At 35.7% G+C, this 20,068-nt stretch overlaps 1 protein-coding gene across 11 annotated transcripts in view; it reads right to left on the bottom strand.

The window, feature by feature from the left end:
- The window catches only part of stxbp5l (syntaxin binding protein 5L), a 164,593-nt gene that overhangs the window by 39,954 nt on the left and 104,571 nt on the right, over window positions 1–20,068 (bottom strand). For 7 of the 11 annotated variants that reach the window (XM_026218098.1, XM_026218103.1, XM_026218100.1 and 4 more), the window contains exons 6-18: window positions 14,661–14,724; window positions 13,843–13,926; window positions 9,524–9,647; window positions 8,851–8,926; window positions 7,226–7,383; window positions 5,964–6,036; window positions 4,600–4,747; window positions 4,385–4,452; window positions 3,842–3,882; window positions 2,933–3,150; window positions 1,932–2,098; window positions 1,645–1,770; window positions 186–337 (exon numbers count right to left, since the gene is read on the bottom strand). In XM_026218098.1, the coding sequence (XP_026073883.1) occupies window positions 186–337; window positions 1,645–1,770; window positions 1,932–2,098; window positions 2,933–3,150; window positions 3,842–3,882; window positions 4,385–4,452; window positions 4,600–4,747; window positions 5,964–6,036; window positions 7,226–7,383; window positions 8,851–8,926; window positions 9,524–9,647; window positions 13,843–13,926; window positions 14,661–14,724 (1,499 nt within the window). The remainder of the gene's footprint in view (window positions 1–185; window positions 338–1,644; window positions 1,771–1,931; window positions 2,099–2,932; window positions 3,151–3,841; window positions 3,883–4,384; window positions 4,453–4,599; window positions 4,748–5,963; window positions 6,037–7,225; window positions 7,384–8,850; window positions 8,927–9,523; window positions 9,648–13,842; window positions 13,927–14,660; window positions 14,725–20,068) is intronic. The other 4 variants (XM_026218099.1, XM_026218102.1, XM_026218109.1 and 1 more) reach the window with 1 other exon arrangement.

Below are 20,068 nucleotides of genomic sequence, written 5' to 3'. Positions count from 1 at the left end.
CAGAAGACAGACAGTTTGAAATCTGCAAAGTTTGTTTTTGATAGCTGAAATGCTAAGCATGTTTGCAGATGCATGCCCCTGATGTGTGTGTGTTCACAGCTGATATTTATTTGATAGTTTTGTTCAAAAGAAACACACTGCATTTGAACATTCGTGGGATTCTGAGACACATGGTGCATGTGTACCTGATGTGGACTGCCGGTTTTTGCGAGGAGAGCGTGTTAATCGCTGGAAAGGGTCTGCAGATCCATAAAGCTCCAAGGTGCTCATACACAGCAAAATGGTCTTCTGCAGGTAGTCCACAACTGCCAAACCATTGCAGTTACCTAGAGCCAACCTGCACATACACAAACACACTTACTGTCCATACATTACATTTCATATTGAAATTGTTATACAAAAACCCATCATAAAGTCCAGTTATGACTAATAATATTTCTATTAATAGCCGTTATGACTAAATATATTATGATTACTGAATGTATCATACAGCTTTGCTCAGTTTATATAACCTTTGCAGACTCTGTAAGATGTTTATAATTATTATACTTTTTTTTAAATGGGATCATAAAAAAATATATATTATTATTAAATAAGATAAATTTAAAGCAAAATATGTATATATACGTTTTTTTTGGGGGGGGGGGGTACATTTTTTAAAATAAATAAATTGTTTCAGTACAATAAATCAATCAATAAATATATTTAATGAAATGAACGCTTTTCTTTTGAACTTTATATGCATCAAATAATGTATTATGGTTGCCACAAAAATATTAACCAGCATAACTGTTTTCAATATTGACAATGTTTCTTGAAAACACACACACACACATATATATATATATATATATATATATATATATATATACATATATAAATTGTAATAATATTTAACAGTTCAATGTTTTACAGTATTTTTGACCAAATAAACACATAAATATATTTGATGTTGTCTAGAATGCTAAACATCCAACAGGTTCTACAAGGGGTATGCAAACTTATGATTTAAGTTGACCAATTTTAAAATGTTTCATTAATTACTGGTAAATCCCACACCCCTGGGTCCAGTTATGAACAAACAAATCACAAGACGCACACACACATGCAGCCTGAATGACACTGAATGTGCAGTGACTTTTAATCTGCTGGACTGAATTCAAAAGAGTTCAAAGTATTTCTGACCACTGTAGCCAGACATCCCCATGACAACCTTTGCCCGTAATAACACTTTAGTAAGGTTGCACGTGGTCGCGACTGAATCAAAACAGGATGACAACAAGCAAGAGATTCAAAAGAAGGCCAAATTATAATTAGGTTTCACCCCTTTAATCAAAAATCAAACACCCTGCGTGCTGTAATATTAACACAGCTGGACACATGAGTTTTGAGTTCTGATGATGACAAATCAGTTACATTAAATATGGGAGGATCAATGTTCCATTACCATACTTATACACCATGGTAAATAAGTTCAAACAAAACCATAAATCCTTGGTATTACCATGATATATTTGAATGTAATTCTATAGTATTGATTAATGTAATAATATAGTATTCATGTGCAAGTGAAACTTTTCTATTCTATTTGAGAGATTCTATTAGCTGAAAAAAATGGATGACATAAAAAAGGAGACCACTCACAGTCCGTAGGCGGAGTTTAAATCCAAGCTGGTGATTTGTTGTGGTGGCTCTCCATCGATCCATAATAACTGAACCACCAGCTCCGCCTGGTATCCAGGAGGCATTCGGATCATACGATCTTTAACCCTGAGGTAAGTATTCAAATTCAGTTTATTGTGGAAACTAACTTGCTTGTTACACTTTTATTTAACCTGATACTTTCTATATAGCATTATCTAGTAAGCAAGCTAACAATGCCTTGTCCTACGTAAGAAAATAAATATTGAAACATTTCTGTATAGTCTCACTTGAGGCAAGGGATGCTGTCCCGCATGCTGTCCGGTGTATTGCTGCGGGGACTGGGAGGCTGAGGTTGGGGCGAGTGACCGCTGGGGTCCGAAAAACATGGAGTGTTCTCTGCATCCGACGGAGAGATGACATCCTCTATCTCACACTGCAACCGCACCTCTAGGGACTATACACACACATACAACACTAAGTTAATCCTAATACAAAGTGACTTACAATTAAGGAATACAACAAGTGATTCATCATGAGTTAAACAAAGACAGGAAGTGCTCATAATACAAAGTTTCAGACTTTGTTTAGACGAGTTCAAGCTGGGGGTGTGGGGGCTTTGGGGGGGGGGGGGGGGGAGAGAAAGCAAAGTTTATTTTTTAATTTTTAATTTATTTTAGGATGCAGTTAAATGTTGACAAAGCTTACGCTTGAAAATTGTCAGGGATTCATCATTCCGGATGGGGGTGGGAAGATCATTCCACCAGCCAGGAACACTGAACGAAAATGTTCTGGAAAGGGATTTTGTGCCTCTCTGTGATGTTTCCAAGAGACGTCACTCACTTGTAGATCTCAGTAGATTCATAAGAGTGAGTGGAAGTAAGAGGGTGCTGAGCCTGTGACTGTTCTATTTGCAAGCATCAATGTCTTGAACTTGATGCGAGCAGCAACTAGTAGCGAGTGCAAGGAGATAAAGAGAGGTGTGACGTGGGATATTTTGGGCTCGTTGAAGACCAGTCATGCTGCTTTAATCTGAATCACTTTTTAGAGGTTTGATTGCACATGATGTAAGTAAAAGTCAGTGAAAATTCAATAAAAGTCAGTGATGTCCACTGTTGTTCTGGTACCCATTGACCTAGATTGTATGGACACAATATTCTTAAAAATATCTACTTTTGTTTTCCACAGAAGACAGAAAGGCCATACAGGATTGGAAGTGCGAGTGAGTAAATGTTGATAGAATTCTTGGGTGAACTATCACTCTAAGGGCACACTTGTTTTCTCAACTCACCGTGATGGTGGTGTTGGCGTCATGTTTGCTAAAGCGGTACAGGATGACGTGGGCACTGATGCCAACTACACAAAAGATACGGCTCTGCGGGCACCAGCTGATCATCTGAACAGCGTAGGGGTCTTCCTCCGCAAGCTCAGCGTTGCGTCCCACATCTCCACCCTTAGGCTTCTCAAACACCTTTGACGTCTTGAGCTTATACAACATCTGCAGTGTGACTGACAGAGATGGAGGTTATCACCACATCACATCTTATTACATAGTGAATGTGATGAACAAGGAACAGAAACAGTCCTTAAAGGGAAATATTCTGTTTTTGGTACACAATGATGTCTACATTAAGAAAATAAATTATATATGACCAAGAAAAACTTTTTTTCCTAAAAAAAACAACTGACACTGATAAATTTTCACCTACAAACTATTAAAACGAAGTAAAGAGTGTCAATATTGATTTCATGCTGATTTCAAATAGATTTATAGCTGAAATAACAAGACGTTTTAAGATAAGAATTCATGTAAACTTAAAATTTCTACATTTTAAATTCTTACATTTATTTGTAAGTTCCTCACCATTTTAAATAGGTAACAAGGAATAAATCAGTTATTTTAGTGGTAATAAACATTATGCCACAAATGCTGTTGGGTGAGTTTAACTTGCACTGAACCTACAGTATAATATTAAGTAAATTAATAATATTAATAGTAATGTCCATGGTTGTGAAACCAGCGCATATTATATATTTAAATGTCCATTTTTGGTCATACATTGTTTGATCTGAGTAGTAAAGAATGAAATGAGGAATCATATGGCACAGCATCCAAAATGAAGCAGTGGTAAGAAAGAGTGAGATGGAAACAGCATGAGGCTGAAAGGGGGAACAAGCTTGTCAAAGCGTAGACACTTACTCGCTGTGGCATCCCAAAACTTTATTGATCCGTCTGCATGTCTGAGGGGGACAACAAAAAGGAAGGACAAATAATCGTATGAGTGACTGAATGTGCGTGTTACACTGCTTAAGAGATATCAAGCAATGACAGCTATGGAAACAGGCAGTAAAAAGAGGCATTGAGAAAAACACATAGGGTCAATAGCGCTTTTGAATTGAAGCAGAGATGTGCAATACATTTACCAATGAGAGCCAAGCAGAAAGGCACAGTTTAGACATCACTGACTTCAAGTGAAAACAAACAGAATCAAAGCATGCTTCGGAACAAAAACTAAATCAATCCAGAGTTTTCAAGCAAATAAAAAAATGTAACTGTATTTTTGATCTTGGTAAGTTTTTGAACTTCATTCAAAGCATGTAAACATTTTACCAACCCCAAACTTGAACATGAACTTGCATGAAGCTTCGAGCATATAATACCGTAAAGCTTGTTTTACAGTATTATAAAGCTTTTAGCAACAGTTGAAGGTTGATAACATAAAGCACACACAAATTCACTTACCCTGTGATGATAATCTCTGGATATGTCTGTGAACCGACTGTCCATGTGCCACCACTGACCGGCCACTCCTGAACACAAACACACAAACAGATAAAAACTGTTTCTAAAACACTCGACAGCCATGAAAAAAAGAGGATAAGTTACACTGACTAAGCATTTCAAATGAAAGGCTGCAATCCAGAATGTCTTTAGATTAGCTAAGAACTTTGACAAACCTTGTGGCTGTAGCCGGTCTTTTTGTGTTTAGCTCCTATGGAGTAAAGCACGGGTATGATGTCAGGAGGACAGTCGGCAAAGTAAGCCGTGCACGTGACTGGAGACTCATGGATGTCCATGGGGTAGGGGTTCTCAAAGATAGGAAAACTACAGGAGAAAGACTTCTAAATAAATAACAGGCATTTATAAAACACAGAGGATTTTGGCCTCAACTCCGACTGCAAGAGTCACGTTCAGAAATTCATAAAATAGCCTATACACACACACACACACACACACACACACACACACACATGCACATCTGTGACAGTACATCAACTGAAATCTGTATTTAAGTGCATTATGTTGCTACAGGCGACCACAAACAGGGGGTCTCCATTCTTACTGTAGGCTAAGTGTGAGCAACCTAATGGATAAAAAGGGCTAGAAGACTACATATTTGAAACACTTAAGACTGAACATTATTATGATCAAAAAGCCAAGGCTATTTATAGAATGTGCTCTGTGGGCTACTCTAAGTGGGCTACCAGGTACTGATACCCATGGGTTCTGTATTGAAGCCACTGGCCTACATTTATTCAACTGAATTATATTATCCATCAGAAAAATTATAATAATTAAGAATGTAATAATGATGATACTAATAATAAATTGTAAGTGCTAGTGTTATTTTTATTCTTAATAAATGTAAGTGTTAGCGTTTTTATCATACTGCAATTGTTGATTAAACAGTAATACGCTCATGGTTGTGTGTGATTTTACCATGTTTTCAAGAGTGCCTGTAGTAAAATCATTGTCACATACAGTACATTGCAGCCCTGAGTGGCTTATTGCTTTTACTATATAATATAACCTTATTTAACTATATACATTTGTGAGGCCCTTGTGAGGAAATGGCCTTAAAGCAAAGAAAACATCTGATGTCAAACTGACAAAGTCTCTATGGCAGGAATAATACTTAAAAGAGAGAGAGAGTGTGTGTGTGTGTGTGTGTGTGTGTGTGTGTGTGTGTGTCAGGCTGACATTGGCTCTAGTTCTTAATAATGAATCATTTGATGGATGTTTATGAGTGACAACCCCAAGGAAAATGTACTCTTAACAAATAAAGACTCTCTCTCTCTCCCTCTGTCTCTCTCTTTCTCTCAGATTTAAACCCTCAAAGCATCTACAAAAGTAAAAAACAAACACACATACACAAAATGTATTGGGTGTTGAGCGATGTTGCCTCTGGTGGAAGTACTAGTGTGAGGTGTTGTTGGAGTACATCAGATTGAGCGACATCATTCAGCCACACACCCATGGCATAAAGTGTGTGAGTATGACAATGAAAAGAGAAATAAATACTGAAGAAGAGATTGCTCACTTGCTCTGGGTTAGATCGACCACAACAAAATCTTTCTCCAGCAGAACCACCACTGCATACGGCTCTTGGACCTCTGTTAACAAAAACACTACATCTCAACCAATAACCATCTATGAACTCAATACAAGGTGAACATCGATTTATGAATCTAGATTTATGGATATTAATTCATATTTAAGGATACATATGAAACTACAACATTGCAGCCCCTCTGACTTAAAAAAAGGTAACACTTTACAATAAGGTTAATTTATATCTCTCAAAAAAGATATCTCTCTCATGTCTCTTCGTTGAGTAATCACTGAGTTACAGTTCATTTTAATGACACGTTTCTGAATGAAGATCACCGCAGAACAAGGCTGCAGACAGCACACTTTGTATGTTTTCTTTATTTTATAAATGCACAAAGGTTTTTTGTTATTATGTGTGGATACAAGTAAAGGTAGACCCTTTTCAGATTCGATTGATGTATTGCTCTGTACGATCGAAACTGAAAGTGTAATTTAAGTTACTTTTCGGGGATAGCAGGAGAAGATGCCTCATAACCCGTATACGTGGGGATCGACTCCAAAGGGTTAACTAACATTACCAAAAGGAAAAATAAATACTGTAATAAATGTATTGTTCATTCATTCATTCATTTTTTTTTTTTAAATAAATACAACCAGGATCTTATTTAAAGTGATGACATTCAGTTTTTTTTAAACTTAATAATACAGAAAATTGGGTTGCACTTTATTTTACAGTACGTGTACTATCATGTACTTATAGTTTACTTACAGTGTATTTATCTAAGAAAGTTCTGGTAATACAAGGTAACTACATGGGGTAGGGTTAGATTTAGGGGTAGGTTCAGGGTTATTATATAGTAATTGTAATTACTATAATACGTACATAGTATGTACATGAGGAACAGGACTGTAAAATAAAGTGCTACCGAAAATTGTGTGATGATTTAACTAAATAAACATTTAATTTCAAAATAAGAAAGACTTCAGATATGGAACATGCACTTCTTGGAACTCTCCTTCAATGATGATTCAAATGAATCAGTTGTTTTGACCTGAACCATTAAAAACTGCCTGAACGAATGAACTAATTCACTTAAATGAATCTCCTCTCATCTCTCTGTTAATGACTGGGTCTACAATGAGAAAATGAACAAATAACTGGATTTTACTCAATAAAATTAAATGTCCAACCAAAAACAACACTAATGATATGGAAAAGAGCAGAAGACAAGACCTGTTTAATACACTCACCGTTGAGATAGGGCGTCTCACAGAGCACTAGGAAGTCCACTATTGGATAGTCCATCTCTAACACTGTGATGGCTTTGCCATGCATGATGGTTAGGGTGGGTCTACGTCCTGCCTTATCGTACGAAAGACCCCCGGAGAAGACAACAAATGCTTCACTACTTGAAGACGGAAAATTAAAAAAGAGTGTTAATGGAAAACCATAGTTGTCTGTCTGATATTTTTTCTTTATCATGTCAAGAAGCAAAAGCTTTGGTCTTATTTGAAAGTGAGTTTTATGCCACAAAAAACATCATCTCTTTGATGTTAAATGTCCCCTCCATACACTGATACTATAGGAATGCACAGTTTCAATTAAAAATGCCCCTATTATGCCATTTTGAATATTGCCTTTCATGCAAAGTGTAATGTAGCTGTTAATGTAAATTATCTGCAAAGTTGTAATACTGAAGGTTCACAATAAATAAAGATATTGTCACCCAAAGGAATAAAATCGTCTCTGAACAGCCGAAATGAGTTGTTGGTAATACAAATCCCACTTCCGTGACAGCTACTCATCATGGGGTAACATATTTGCATAATACCTGTCTATTTTCTATTTTGGCCGGACGTAAATAACTTGACTCACTGTGTTGTTTGTGTGGTTAACATCATGTTGTGTCCTATGCTGTGAAAGTAAATTTGTTTTATTTTCGCATCCAAAAGATGATGCTGTAAAGAATCAGTGGCTAAAATTATTTTTATCCCACTGTACCACAGCAGTACAACTCCAATCTTTTTATTTTTTTTTATTTATTTTTTTACTGATGACTGCTTCTCCAATTTTAGGGTTGTTCAATGCAGGAAACACAAAATGATTGCTCTTGAAAAATGGCTCAGTACCCTGTTTATTTGGACCGACTGGTTCCACTGAATTATAACCTGAAAGCATGATAAATAATAGATGTTTATATTTTCTATTGAGCATTCAAAATATGGATCTATGGGGTATCATTTCCAACACTCACTGTATCTGGTAAACCAATCACAAAAGACTGGGTAATCTGACCAATCAGAGCAGAGTATGCTTATGGTAAGGAAGGTTTAGAGAGACAAGATCTTAGAACTGCTTCGAATGAATTTTTTGAGAATCACTGGAAAATAGGATGATATTATATTTATAAGCGGAAAAAAAAAATAAGAAGAAAAAAAAAGTTAGGAATCTTAAAAATTGTATAATAGGGACACTTTAAAGTCTTCCTCACAACCCTGAAATACTCACTATGCAAACAGGACAAAACAAAAGGGGAAAACAATATTACAGCAAACCTAATCTAAAATATCATTAAAACACGTGACCACTTATTTGAACACAGCATGGGGAAAAAAGGATAAAGCAATCAAAGATGGAGGTTTCTTCAAATTATGTTTTGCTGCTCATCTCCCAATGAAAATAGGCTTCATAAAAACAGACAGTAAACTTTAATTGTTTTGTGACCAGATAAAACAGCAGTTATGGTTCTCGAGTGGAACTTGGACACATCTCTCACAAGCAAATAGGAGGATTAAATTAATCCACAACACTCAAGACTGCATTTCCCAAAACAGCTGTTTATAGCTGTGTTTGGGATTTTTGTGGGTTCCCTTACCTGTTTCTGGAGGTCTTGTATTCGACCTTGAGAATGGGTTTACATGACTCTTTTCTTCCATCTCTCTGAGTTTTTCCTGAAAAAAACAAAAAAAAAACAAAGATAAAATGGCGAGTTCTCACTTTTTCACTTGAACCTTTCTTACATAAATGTCCAGAACTTTCTGATTAAGAAACCACTTTTCCCAGTGTGAGTGTGTTCATCTTTATATAACCACTGAGACTAGGACCCCAAACATAGCGGCAAAGATTAAGAGTGAATCACATATTCCTGTCAAATCAAACTTGCACAGACACACACACACACACACAAACACACACACACACACACACACACACACACACAAACACACTGTGAACCCACACACTGAATCATCTTCCATAATGAACACACCTGGTGAGGGGGTGTGTTTGCCGACTACGTCAGAGTCAGATTTCACTAATAGATGGTGAGTCATGGCTGAAGGGGTCTTTAACTGTGTGTGTGGGTTTACTTAGCTATACTTTGGGGTCAAATTTAGCTTCAGACATTAGTTAAGACTGACAAAACCTCCCTTTTGGGACATTTGAAGATGTATTTGATTAAATTATTCATAAATCAAGGAAATATAAATATATTGTGCTGTGATTATTATTAATGTGAAAAAAATGATATACTTTATGGGTGTACCCACCATGAGGGAAGGTGACTTGAAAAGGTTTGGCTGTGTTTCTCAGGTTCCACAAGCTCAGACTGCCATCAGAATGACTGCACATGAACTGCCGTCCCTCATGATGCCAACTTGCTGAGTGTATAGCCTGACAGAGAGACGCCAGAAGAGAAACGATCAGGACTGCATCAGTAAACATTTTAAAGGATGGCCAGATCATAAAACAGTTCATTTGTTTAATAATGTTAATTCATTCTGCCATTTTTAAAGCCTAAAAATTAGGATATAGGAAAGAAGGAAGACAAGAGAACACACGGGACCCAGCTATTGCAAGCTAGATTTGAACTGGCACGGGCATCATAGCTCAATGTGTCAGACAGCTTTGATTAGGTTAAAGATTAAATATTGCTGTGTTCAATACATTTCAAAATTGGTATTAATAATACAAAAAAATGTTTCTGGAACACCAAATGGCATTGGTAGTGGTAGTGGTAATGGTAATGGCTGCTGAAAAATCTGCTTTACCATCAAAGGAATAAATAACATTTTAAAACATATTAAACAAGTTATTTACAATTAATGTAAATTTAAATCAATTATCACACTGTTGCTGTATTACAGTAGTTTTGATAAATGCAACTTTGGTAAATCTATAAGAACAATAAATAAATAAATAAGCAAGGGGAAAGAAGATAGAGAAAAATAAATTCAGAGATGCTGTCACATGTGTGCATCATCAATTTGGCTCCGGAAATGAGAGAAATCAGAGAACTGAAGACATGACTAATAGTTCCTGCTTGTGAAAGAGGAACTCTCTCTCTTTCTCTCTCTCTCTCTCTCTCTCTCTCTCTCTCTCTCTCTCTCTCTCTCTCTTTCTCTCTCAGACCTTCATCCATCTAAGAGTCAATAATCCGATATCAGTAATTACTCCACCATCAAAGCAGCCTTCTTTCCACTCAGTTACTCACTAATGTCACAGTAAATAATAAGTGAAATGATATCAGCATCAGATTTATTTGATATTTGTTAGTAGCGTGTATGAAAGTGGTTTAAAGTGTTTGATGCTGATGTTATATATTATTCAGAACAGAACACCATGAAATTTGAATTGAATCTAAAAGTGGTTAGTCAAACATGATAGTGGTTGTTCTGTGTTCAGTCTATTTGTAGAAATTAATGTGTGGGAAAGGGTTTTTTACCTTTCCAAATCTATTCCTATTTCCTTCAACATTAACAAACACATCCATTTGTTTTGTGCTTCTAATTCCATCCTGTCTTTTTGCTCCCAGTTCCTCTCCTCTTTCTTCTCTCTCTCACTCAAAGTTCTTTCTATTAAAAGTATATATTTTTTTTCTGTATTCTTTTTTTTTTTCCTCCATAAACTTGTGCATACCGGACGGGCATCTAAAGTAGCAATTAACATACCCCTAGACATTTCCATTTAACCAGTCTGATAAAACGCTTGCCAAGGAACTGTGGCAGCGCTGACAGATGATCAGAGGGCACAGTCACAAACTGAAACCCACAGTAAAGGGTTGGAAGGAGAAAATGGCAAGTTTTTGGAAGGTTTTGTGTGCTGCTGTGAGCGAAGGGTTGTGCTGTGATTGAAACGTGTTTTGAAAGAATGAATGCAAGCAGCTGGCTGCAGGAGGCAGTTCCCGTTTCAGAAGAAAGATAAAGTTGTGTGCCAAGCAGTGATTATGCTAAACACATCCACATGGCACAAGGAGGGAAATTAAATCAGAAAAGTGACTTGTGCTCAGTGTTGTTGTAAATCAGCAACAGTGTGGGGAAAAAAAATAGCAGACGAGCCAAGTGTTTCGTACCAAAAGACAATGGAGTGTAAGAAAGACGTCATTTTTTTATTTATATAACTTTTTTTTTGTTCTTTCTCCAATTTATATTTGTTTGTCTTGTTTTTAGCTGAGGGCTGGATTATAACAAGATGATAAAACCAGAACTTTCGGGTCAGCAATGCGCACACACACATAGAGACTGTGCACTCACATAGAGACAAATATATGTATACTACGGGTCCGTTGAATGCTTGTATCTGATTGGCCAACGTGATCTAATGAGAATACATGTGTTTTTTTATGTTAAATGTGGTTCTACCACACGTACATTTACTTACGTTTTCATGCACATAAAAATGTACAAGTTTGACGTATTTATAGCAGTAAAACGTAAAAAAAACTTACATGTTAGCAGCTAAAAAAACATAAATAATCTAACGTAAAGTGTGACTGAAAATGAATTCCCATATATTAACATTAAAATCATGGCTTTAATGATTTAAATCTTTTGTATTTAATTGTCATATCTATACATGTTTTTATTGAATTTATTGAAAGCAGTTTACTCATCTACTTAATAGGAAATAACATTTCTGTGCATGCTGCAAACTCGTTTCGGGGGATTACATAATGTTAAATGAGACTACACTTTGAAACCTTAAAATGAATACAATTTATGTAATTGTTTAACCAATTTATCATATTTGTTTGCTGTGCGATTTTCTCCTATCCAATTACTGACATTACAACCATAGATAGACAAAAGCACAGCTTAAAATTACAAATCACATCCATTTTATTTGTTTGCTGTACTCCATATCTTTAGAATCCAGATTTTTGCAAGGAACGTATCCAAATTCAGCCCTTTATCAATCAATCTTCATCTTCATTCTCAGCAACAGCGACAGCGACAGTCACAGTCAAAGCCCTCGCTCGTTTTGATTCAAATTTGAAAATAGCGTCAGTGCGCCACCCTCGAGAAACGTTACGACATGGTTTTCTGCACTGATATCGAACGCTCATTGGTTAACACCTAATTCATCACAGATTGCGACATGACGTGTTTCAGTTGATAGACATTTGAAATCAGTACTGCACCAGCGTGCCTTCACAGAGAGAAGACAGATTCATAATTTCACGGATTAATAAATTAAATTCTGGTCTGTACCCTATAAAAACTATGACCTCCCTATAGAGGACTGCGACTGGAACTCATTATCATTTGAACTACTTTTAGTACCACATTTGATATTTTCTCAAAAAATAAATGATTAAAGTTACGTTTATTTATAACAGTAACGTTATGTAGTTTTAAGAAATGGTTATGGGTAGGTTTAGGGGTAGGTATAGGATTAGCGTTAGTGGCTCAAAATAACGTTTTAGTGTTATATTTTTACTAAAATTGTCATTTTCCTACAAATTTCTGTCCATTATGTTTTATTATTTTAACATTCTGTATAAAATGGGTAGGTTTTGGTTAGGGAGGGGTTTAGGTATCTTACATTTATCAAAACAATTATAAAAAGGGAAAATATACATTAGTATTAAACAAATTAATCAGATATGAATTGAAAAGCAGCTTCATGAGCAAATTCTATGGATAACTGACTGGTCAGAGAACATGTTCTATCTGTAAGTATTTGAGTTAGTTTTTACGTAAATTTAGATACGTATCGAACCTGTAATTACCTCCAGATAATATGTAAACGACACTGTTAATACATAAAGGCACATACATATTGGACAGTTTTAATTTACGTCTAAATATGTACGTTTTGATTGTGAGATCAGGCTGGATTGGCTGACGAACGTTCTGAGGTGTGCAGTTATTTTCAGGTAAACGCATGGCGAATGTTGTTCCAGGCAGCTCTCTTGACCGGATTACAGTTCCATATAACTTCGCTTAGTTAACTGTAATAATGGAAATTAGTATACAGTATCTATACAGCAGACAGGACTAACAAAAACAACAACATGACAGACAATTTTCCAAAAGTAAATACACATGACATTTCTCACTAATGAGTCAATAACAGCACTGTTTGGAGACGCTGCTGCAGAACACCGTTGAGGAACACACAGTGGTAGCTTAATTCACATAAGCTCTTTCTTTCTCTTTCTCTGTGTGTCTCTGTCTCTATCGCTCTCTTTCTAATAACTTCATTAATAACTGCATTATAATTTTATCAACAGCTCAAGCCTCCATTACAAGTTTTAAATGACGTTTTGGAACTAGCAAAACTAGTAAAAGTGTCGTTGGATGAAATGTGGAAGAAATAATCCTACTCACAATAACGATTTAAGTATAAAAACATTAAATATATCATCTGATCGATGTCTTGAGGTGTGGTAACCATAGTATAAGCATCTATTCATCAAAGAATCCTAAAACAACATTTATCAGTTTCCACAAAAATATTAATCACCACATCTGTTTTCAACATTGATAATAATAATAATAAGGAAACAAATATATAGTGCCCCTTTTTGCAAAATATATATTTCACCTTTGTAAGGAAGTGTAAAAGACAAACACTCAAGACTCACCTCGTCATAGTATATCCTGAAGTCAGCTCTTTTGGCCCTCAGATCCCACATTACTATTGTGCCACTCTCAAAACCTATCAGCAACTGAGGAACACACACACACACAGAAGAGAGAGAGAGAGAGAGAGAGAGAGAGAGAGAGAGAGAGATACGGGAGTCTATAAATCGCAACAGAATGACAATAAATAGTGGAAACAGGGGTAAGAGTGTGTGTTACAAAAAGTCAAGAGCCTTTTGGCTGTTTTGGTTAAGAATAAAACATACACACCGGTGATTGGTCACATTTATAATTTAACTGTACATGATGGAGCAAGCTCTGATCAAAACAGACCCATGCTTCATCCTGGGAATCTTCTCTCTGTCACAGATGTCACAGTCTTCTTTTCCAAACCATTATTGATCCCTTTAAACATGTCCGTATAAGTTCTCATAATGCATCTAACCTGCTGTGACTATAACAGCATGTAACCACAGCAATCCCGCCTGATTCTTTTCTTGGAAGACTACCTCACGGTACACTACAAAATGTCAAGATGCTAACACCAGTAGTCGGGGTGAACATCAGGTCACATAACAAGTGTATGTGTGCGTGTGTGTGTGTGTGTGTATCCTGATGAGTGTTAATGAATCAGAACTGTGCCAATGCATGCAAAGTACCTTTTATAATGAACTCCAGCAGTCACACTAGAGACTATTTATTTATTTATATTATTCATAGCGGTAAAGTCTTTGTGCTCACTATAGTTTTTAGTTTACTAAAATGTTTTGAGCTCTTGATCTTAGTGAAAAATCGGAAAAAGGAGAAATGCATTCCTCACCTTTCCCTCATCTTTTGGACTGTCACTAAGATGAACAACGGGACCTGGATGTGTCTTTGTTGATCTGGGGATGAGATAAAAAGAAACAGGATGATGGAAATTACACATTCTCTTTGCTTGCACGTTATTCTGTAGTTCATGTCTATTAGCTTTGAGCTCATCTAACATATTAATAAAAGCTGACAAAATAATCTTTCAACAAATACACACATATAAAAGGTCCATCTCTTTGTGGTTCAGCAATGTGTCTTAAGCTAACTTCTATTGGCTGATTCTAAAATTTATGAGATCCTTTGGATTTGCTGAACAAAGACTTCCTGTTTCAACAGGAAATACATTAAGGCTGAAACATTATGTCCGTCACATCATTTTATGGGGGAATAAAAATACTGAAGTCAATGCACGGATGATCATGTCTCTGGTTTTGCAGTATCTATTTATTTTAGCCATAGCAGAAAACTGGTGTATAGCAACTTTAAACTGAACGAAAAATTTAATTGATTACTAGATTAAATGAAGAAGATGAAGACTTTTATCAGACAACAGGTTAATGGTAAATGCTAGAAAGGTCTGAAAGTGTTTTCAGTGAAACTGGACACATCAAGGTTTTCTTTTCAGCAGCATTTCAAAAGCAAAGAGCGACAGGTCGGAAAATGTGCTCTGACAGCCTCCAGTGAAATGACTTCCCTGGTATTGTGTGAGGATGTGCCAAGTACAAGAGAGATAGAAAAACAGTAAAGTGATGGTCAGAGTGAGGAGGATACAAAAGAGTTTTATACAGTCACTCACACACACACACACACACACATACACAAGTCATTCCGATTTCAAACCAATTCCCAGTGGGACTAAAAAGTGGCCCCGGACTTTCTGGCACACAACGGCCCATCACAGCTAGTCTTCAACACTCCATAACACCATAACACACTCCACACACAAATAACAATGATGCACTTTATGTATATGTATATTATTAAATAAATTATTTAATTAAAACAGTAGGTTTTTTGGGCTTATCAATAACATGTTGTCATACAGTACTTCTTTACACTATCATTTGTCTATTCTTTCCTGGTGTACATAGCAATAGAATAGAATAGAATTTAATAAAAAAAAATTTTTTTTAGTTGAATTATATATAGCTGCTTCTTTTAGACCTGACAAGGATATAATCAAAATGAAACAGTTGCAATTTATAAGCCCTGGTGTTTCCATGCATGAACTGTGCTCCGTTTGAAATGGTCCCTACAAAGTGTTCTTTGCTCTCTATTCCCTGAGCAAGTTTATTTTACTTCAGAATATTAATTCATGGATTTACGCTACACCATGGTCTGCAGCATCTTCACACAGACATAACTCACTAGTAAACTGTGACATAATGTACCTCTGTAAAGAAATACAATTTAAATTCACGCCTTGCATACTTTAATGTTCTCTGAATGGAACATGTACGCTCCATTCAAACTGGAATCATGGAGGAATATCCTGTGAAGTCCACTTCACGGAACACTTATGGTCGAATTGAACAAACATCTAAAGTGATAAGAGATACATACAAAATATGCAGAGTGGGGGGGTCGCGAGGACTGGAATTGAGAATCATTGTTCTTAAAAAACACACTTGGGGTCGTCTTGTCCAAGAGACAAAAATAACACTGTATTTTTTTTCTTACTTTCATTTTTATGTAAGATGTGAAATTTTCCTAAATACGAATTAAACTTAAAACTATACGTGTAGAACAAAAGTTGCTCATCTATTTTCACCTTCCACACATCATTTGCTTTACAGGCCTACTAGAAATTCATTGTCATTGTCTACTCAACCTCTCTGTCACTTTAAAAAAATTGAAAGATCCCATGGATTCCATTGAGCTATTATTAAACGTATATATATATATAATTCTAGCACCACAGCATATATTATATGGCTGGCTTCCCCATGAGACACAGTCATCACATGACCCTTGCAGAAAGCATAGGATACTTTTGTCAACTCATCACACTTGTATCAATGCTGCTGAGGCTGCAAAAGATTCAGTTGCCTTGAGCAAAATAAGGTAACAATAGGACAAGTGCACAAGCTAGTATGTGACCTAAATTGTAGGACCACTATAATGTAAACTCATACCAAAGAGGTCTATAAAACTTTGCATACCCATTCCCATGGCAGTTCCGATTATTATTAGCTGCTCAAAAAGAAAGGATATCAGAATAGACAGCTAGTTCTAAATGGCCATCAAAGGAGAAAGAAGCCCCCCCCCAACCCACAAACACACACACACCACACTAACCAGCCAAACTATGAACTCTTTGCTCATACACAAGAATCAAAATCAAAAAAGATTCAACCATGATTCTTCATATTAAAATTAAGCAACGAAAAGGTAGGCTATTCAGCAAATAAAATCATGGTGTCAGTGCAGATATCTAGCGGAGCCTCACACATGACATGCAGGAAAAATATTAGGCTAAATCGTGTGCACGATTTACTAATTCGTTCCCCCAATGTACTATTGCATTCCCTCTATTTACTATTTCGTTCACTCGATTTATAAATTGTGCATACGATTTACTAATTTGTTCCCTCAATTTCCTAAATTGTGAGCACGATTTATTTATTTTTTTCTTGCATGTCATGTGCGGGGCTCCGTAGATGTCAAATGAGGTATATATAAGGTGCATATAGCACATCTATTCTACCAGGCAGTTTTTCTGTTCTGTTTTATCATATCAGCTCACAGCCACGGAACAAAAACCTTCTCAAACACCTCATTCACTTCAGTAGTCCTTCAGCTGAAGTCCCTTTGTCTACTGCTTGTTTCTCACACAGGCAGCTTCGATCCACACCAGTTCTCATAATCGACTGACCTTCAACTCCACCAGACCACGGCATGTCCATCATAATAACTCCATTTCTTAAATGGCTCTTTTCTCGACTCTGGGATTAAGCAGTGGTTTTTATTTATTTGTTTAAATAATTATTTATTTATTTATTTATTGTAAAGCATCTTCCTAATTCTTCATTTTATATGATTTAGAGCTCTGTAAAAATGACTATTATTGCATTCATTATATATATATATATATATATATATATATATATATATATATATATATATATATATATATATATATATATATATTTTTTTTTTTTTTTTGTATCATTTCTCAAAAAAAAAAAAAGGGATTAGAAATTAAGCTTCATTTGTGTGACATCACTGGCATTTCTTGCGCATCGGTTATCGGTCAGACGAGACCGATCCAAATTCGATATAGTGCGTATACAATTCTGAGCTCCATGACAGGCACGAAAACATTATAAAGCAACAAAATGTTTTTGTGCACATATTACAAGTGATCTGACACTGTTACATAGTTCAGTGTGAGGCACATATTAATATTGATGTATTTAAATTCAAGTTTACATAAACTCTTCTTTCCGCTGCAGCTGTCTATCATCTTCCATTCAGCAATCAAACTGTGTGTCGCGTTCGGTTACTAGAGTCAAAACTATGAAACTCTCTTCAAGAGCACACAGTAATTGAAGTTTAAAACTGTTCAAAGAAAAGGCTCATTAAACTAACGCACAGATTTAATGCACAGATTTGAACCAGTTCACCAAATCTGACTTAATCGTTTGACGGTTCGCGTCTCCAGAAAAGCATTAATCCACAAATTACTTAAATTATTCACTTTTTTAACCTGGCTGACACTCTCTCTGAGTCAAAATTAACCAATATACCAGAGTAATTCATTTACCCTAGCAGTACACTGACTGAACTGCTGTAAAGAGAGAACTGAAGATGAGCATGAGTCGAGCAGTGTGTGTGCTGTACTAACTAACTTTTCTATGGAGATTCGGAGTGCTGCGCAGCCTGCACACTGTGACTCCGTGTTGTTTCAAGCTCATCAGTCTGCACACATGCACAAAGATGCGCATACGCGCTCTGTGCCGCTCTGGTGCCTTTAGTATTATAATATTTTTTTTGCGCAATCAAAGATTATTAATAGTCTTTCTTATTCTGTCCCATCTATGATATGTTGCTGTCTTTATTACTGTGCTATACATTTAAAAGAAACTTATTTTTTATTTGTATATTAATGTTTAAACTTGTTTTTACATTGATGTATTTTATAATGAGCAATGTGTACATTTTACCAGATTTTAGACTTATTCACTTTAATTTTAAATAACATATTTAACTAGATTTTATTAAATTATTGTGCATCCGTGATTTTTCTAGAATCTAGAGTATCTTTTGCTGCTGAATTATCTACTAACCTAGTTTATAAAAGTATTTTTGTCATAGATTATGATATATTTTTTCATTTGTTAATTTTCATTAAAATGAAGTTGTTTATAGTTTAACACACAAATGAGTGATGATCAGATGCACATAAATTCTACATTGGTAAAAAAAAAAAAATAGTATCGGATTGGATCGGTATCAGTAGATACTCAGAATGTTGGGTATCGGATTGGATCGGTTCTGAAAAAAATCTGCCTTTGGAAGTGAGGTTACCGCATCTACAGTATCAGCAGGGCCTAAAGAGCCTTTCCGACTCATTGTGAAGATGTGACTCCTTCACCAAAATCAAGCAGTTTTGAGTCATCCAGTGAGAGAAAAGGGCAACCTTTTGGAGAGTCTTTTGACCGCTTACAGGTTCAGGAAATTATGTAAAAGAGTGATTATATTATTGAAAGACAAAGGCAGATATAGGACAGATATGTCATCCCTAAATGAGTCTCTGTCTTGCTGGGCTTCAAATCTAATTTCAGTCTGATGGAACGTCCAGCACAGTGTTGATTCTCTTCTCAGTTGTACTTTTTCTCAGCTCACTCTATGAGGCCTGTTGGTGTGATCTAACACACTGAAAGTCATTGTGAGAGTGCCATAATATACTCCTCTTCCTCTCTTCATTTCTGTCTAAGAACACACAGCAGGCCATTAAACTTTCCAATCAATTATATATTTGTATAATGAGTTTTCTTTCGACTTCCCTTCTTTCTACTGATTATTTCTTCCACTTCCTTCTGAAAATGCTATTAAAATTATTATGAATTTGGGACAGTTTTGACTTTAAAATGTGCAAATGGTCTACCTCAAACGCGGACTATTAATTTACTGCATCAACTAAGAATTTATTAACTTTTTCTCTCCAATCAATTTTATCTTTGTATAATAGGCATTTTGTTTTAAATTTCCTACTAAGTAGTAAATTATTTACTACTTCTTCCACATCCTTTTCAAAATGCTATTGAATTTGTTCTTTAAATGATTATGGGATGTTTTAAATTGAAAATGTTAACATTTTCTATCTCAGACCAACAGACTATTCAAAACTGTTAGTAAATGAACTATAAATGTATTAACTTTCCTCCCCAATCAACTATATCTTTGAATAAT

This window comes from Carassius auratus, chromosome 34 (assembly GCF_003368295.1).
Source record: "Carassius auratus strain Wakin chromosome 34, ASM336829v1, whole genome shotgun sequence".
NCBI lineage: Eukaryota > Metazoa > Chordata > Actinopteri > Cypriniformes > Cyprinidae > Carassius > Carassius auratus.
Note: the sequence above shows the minus strand (reverse complement) of the source record. Positions and strands in the feature narration are given on the sequence as shown.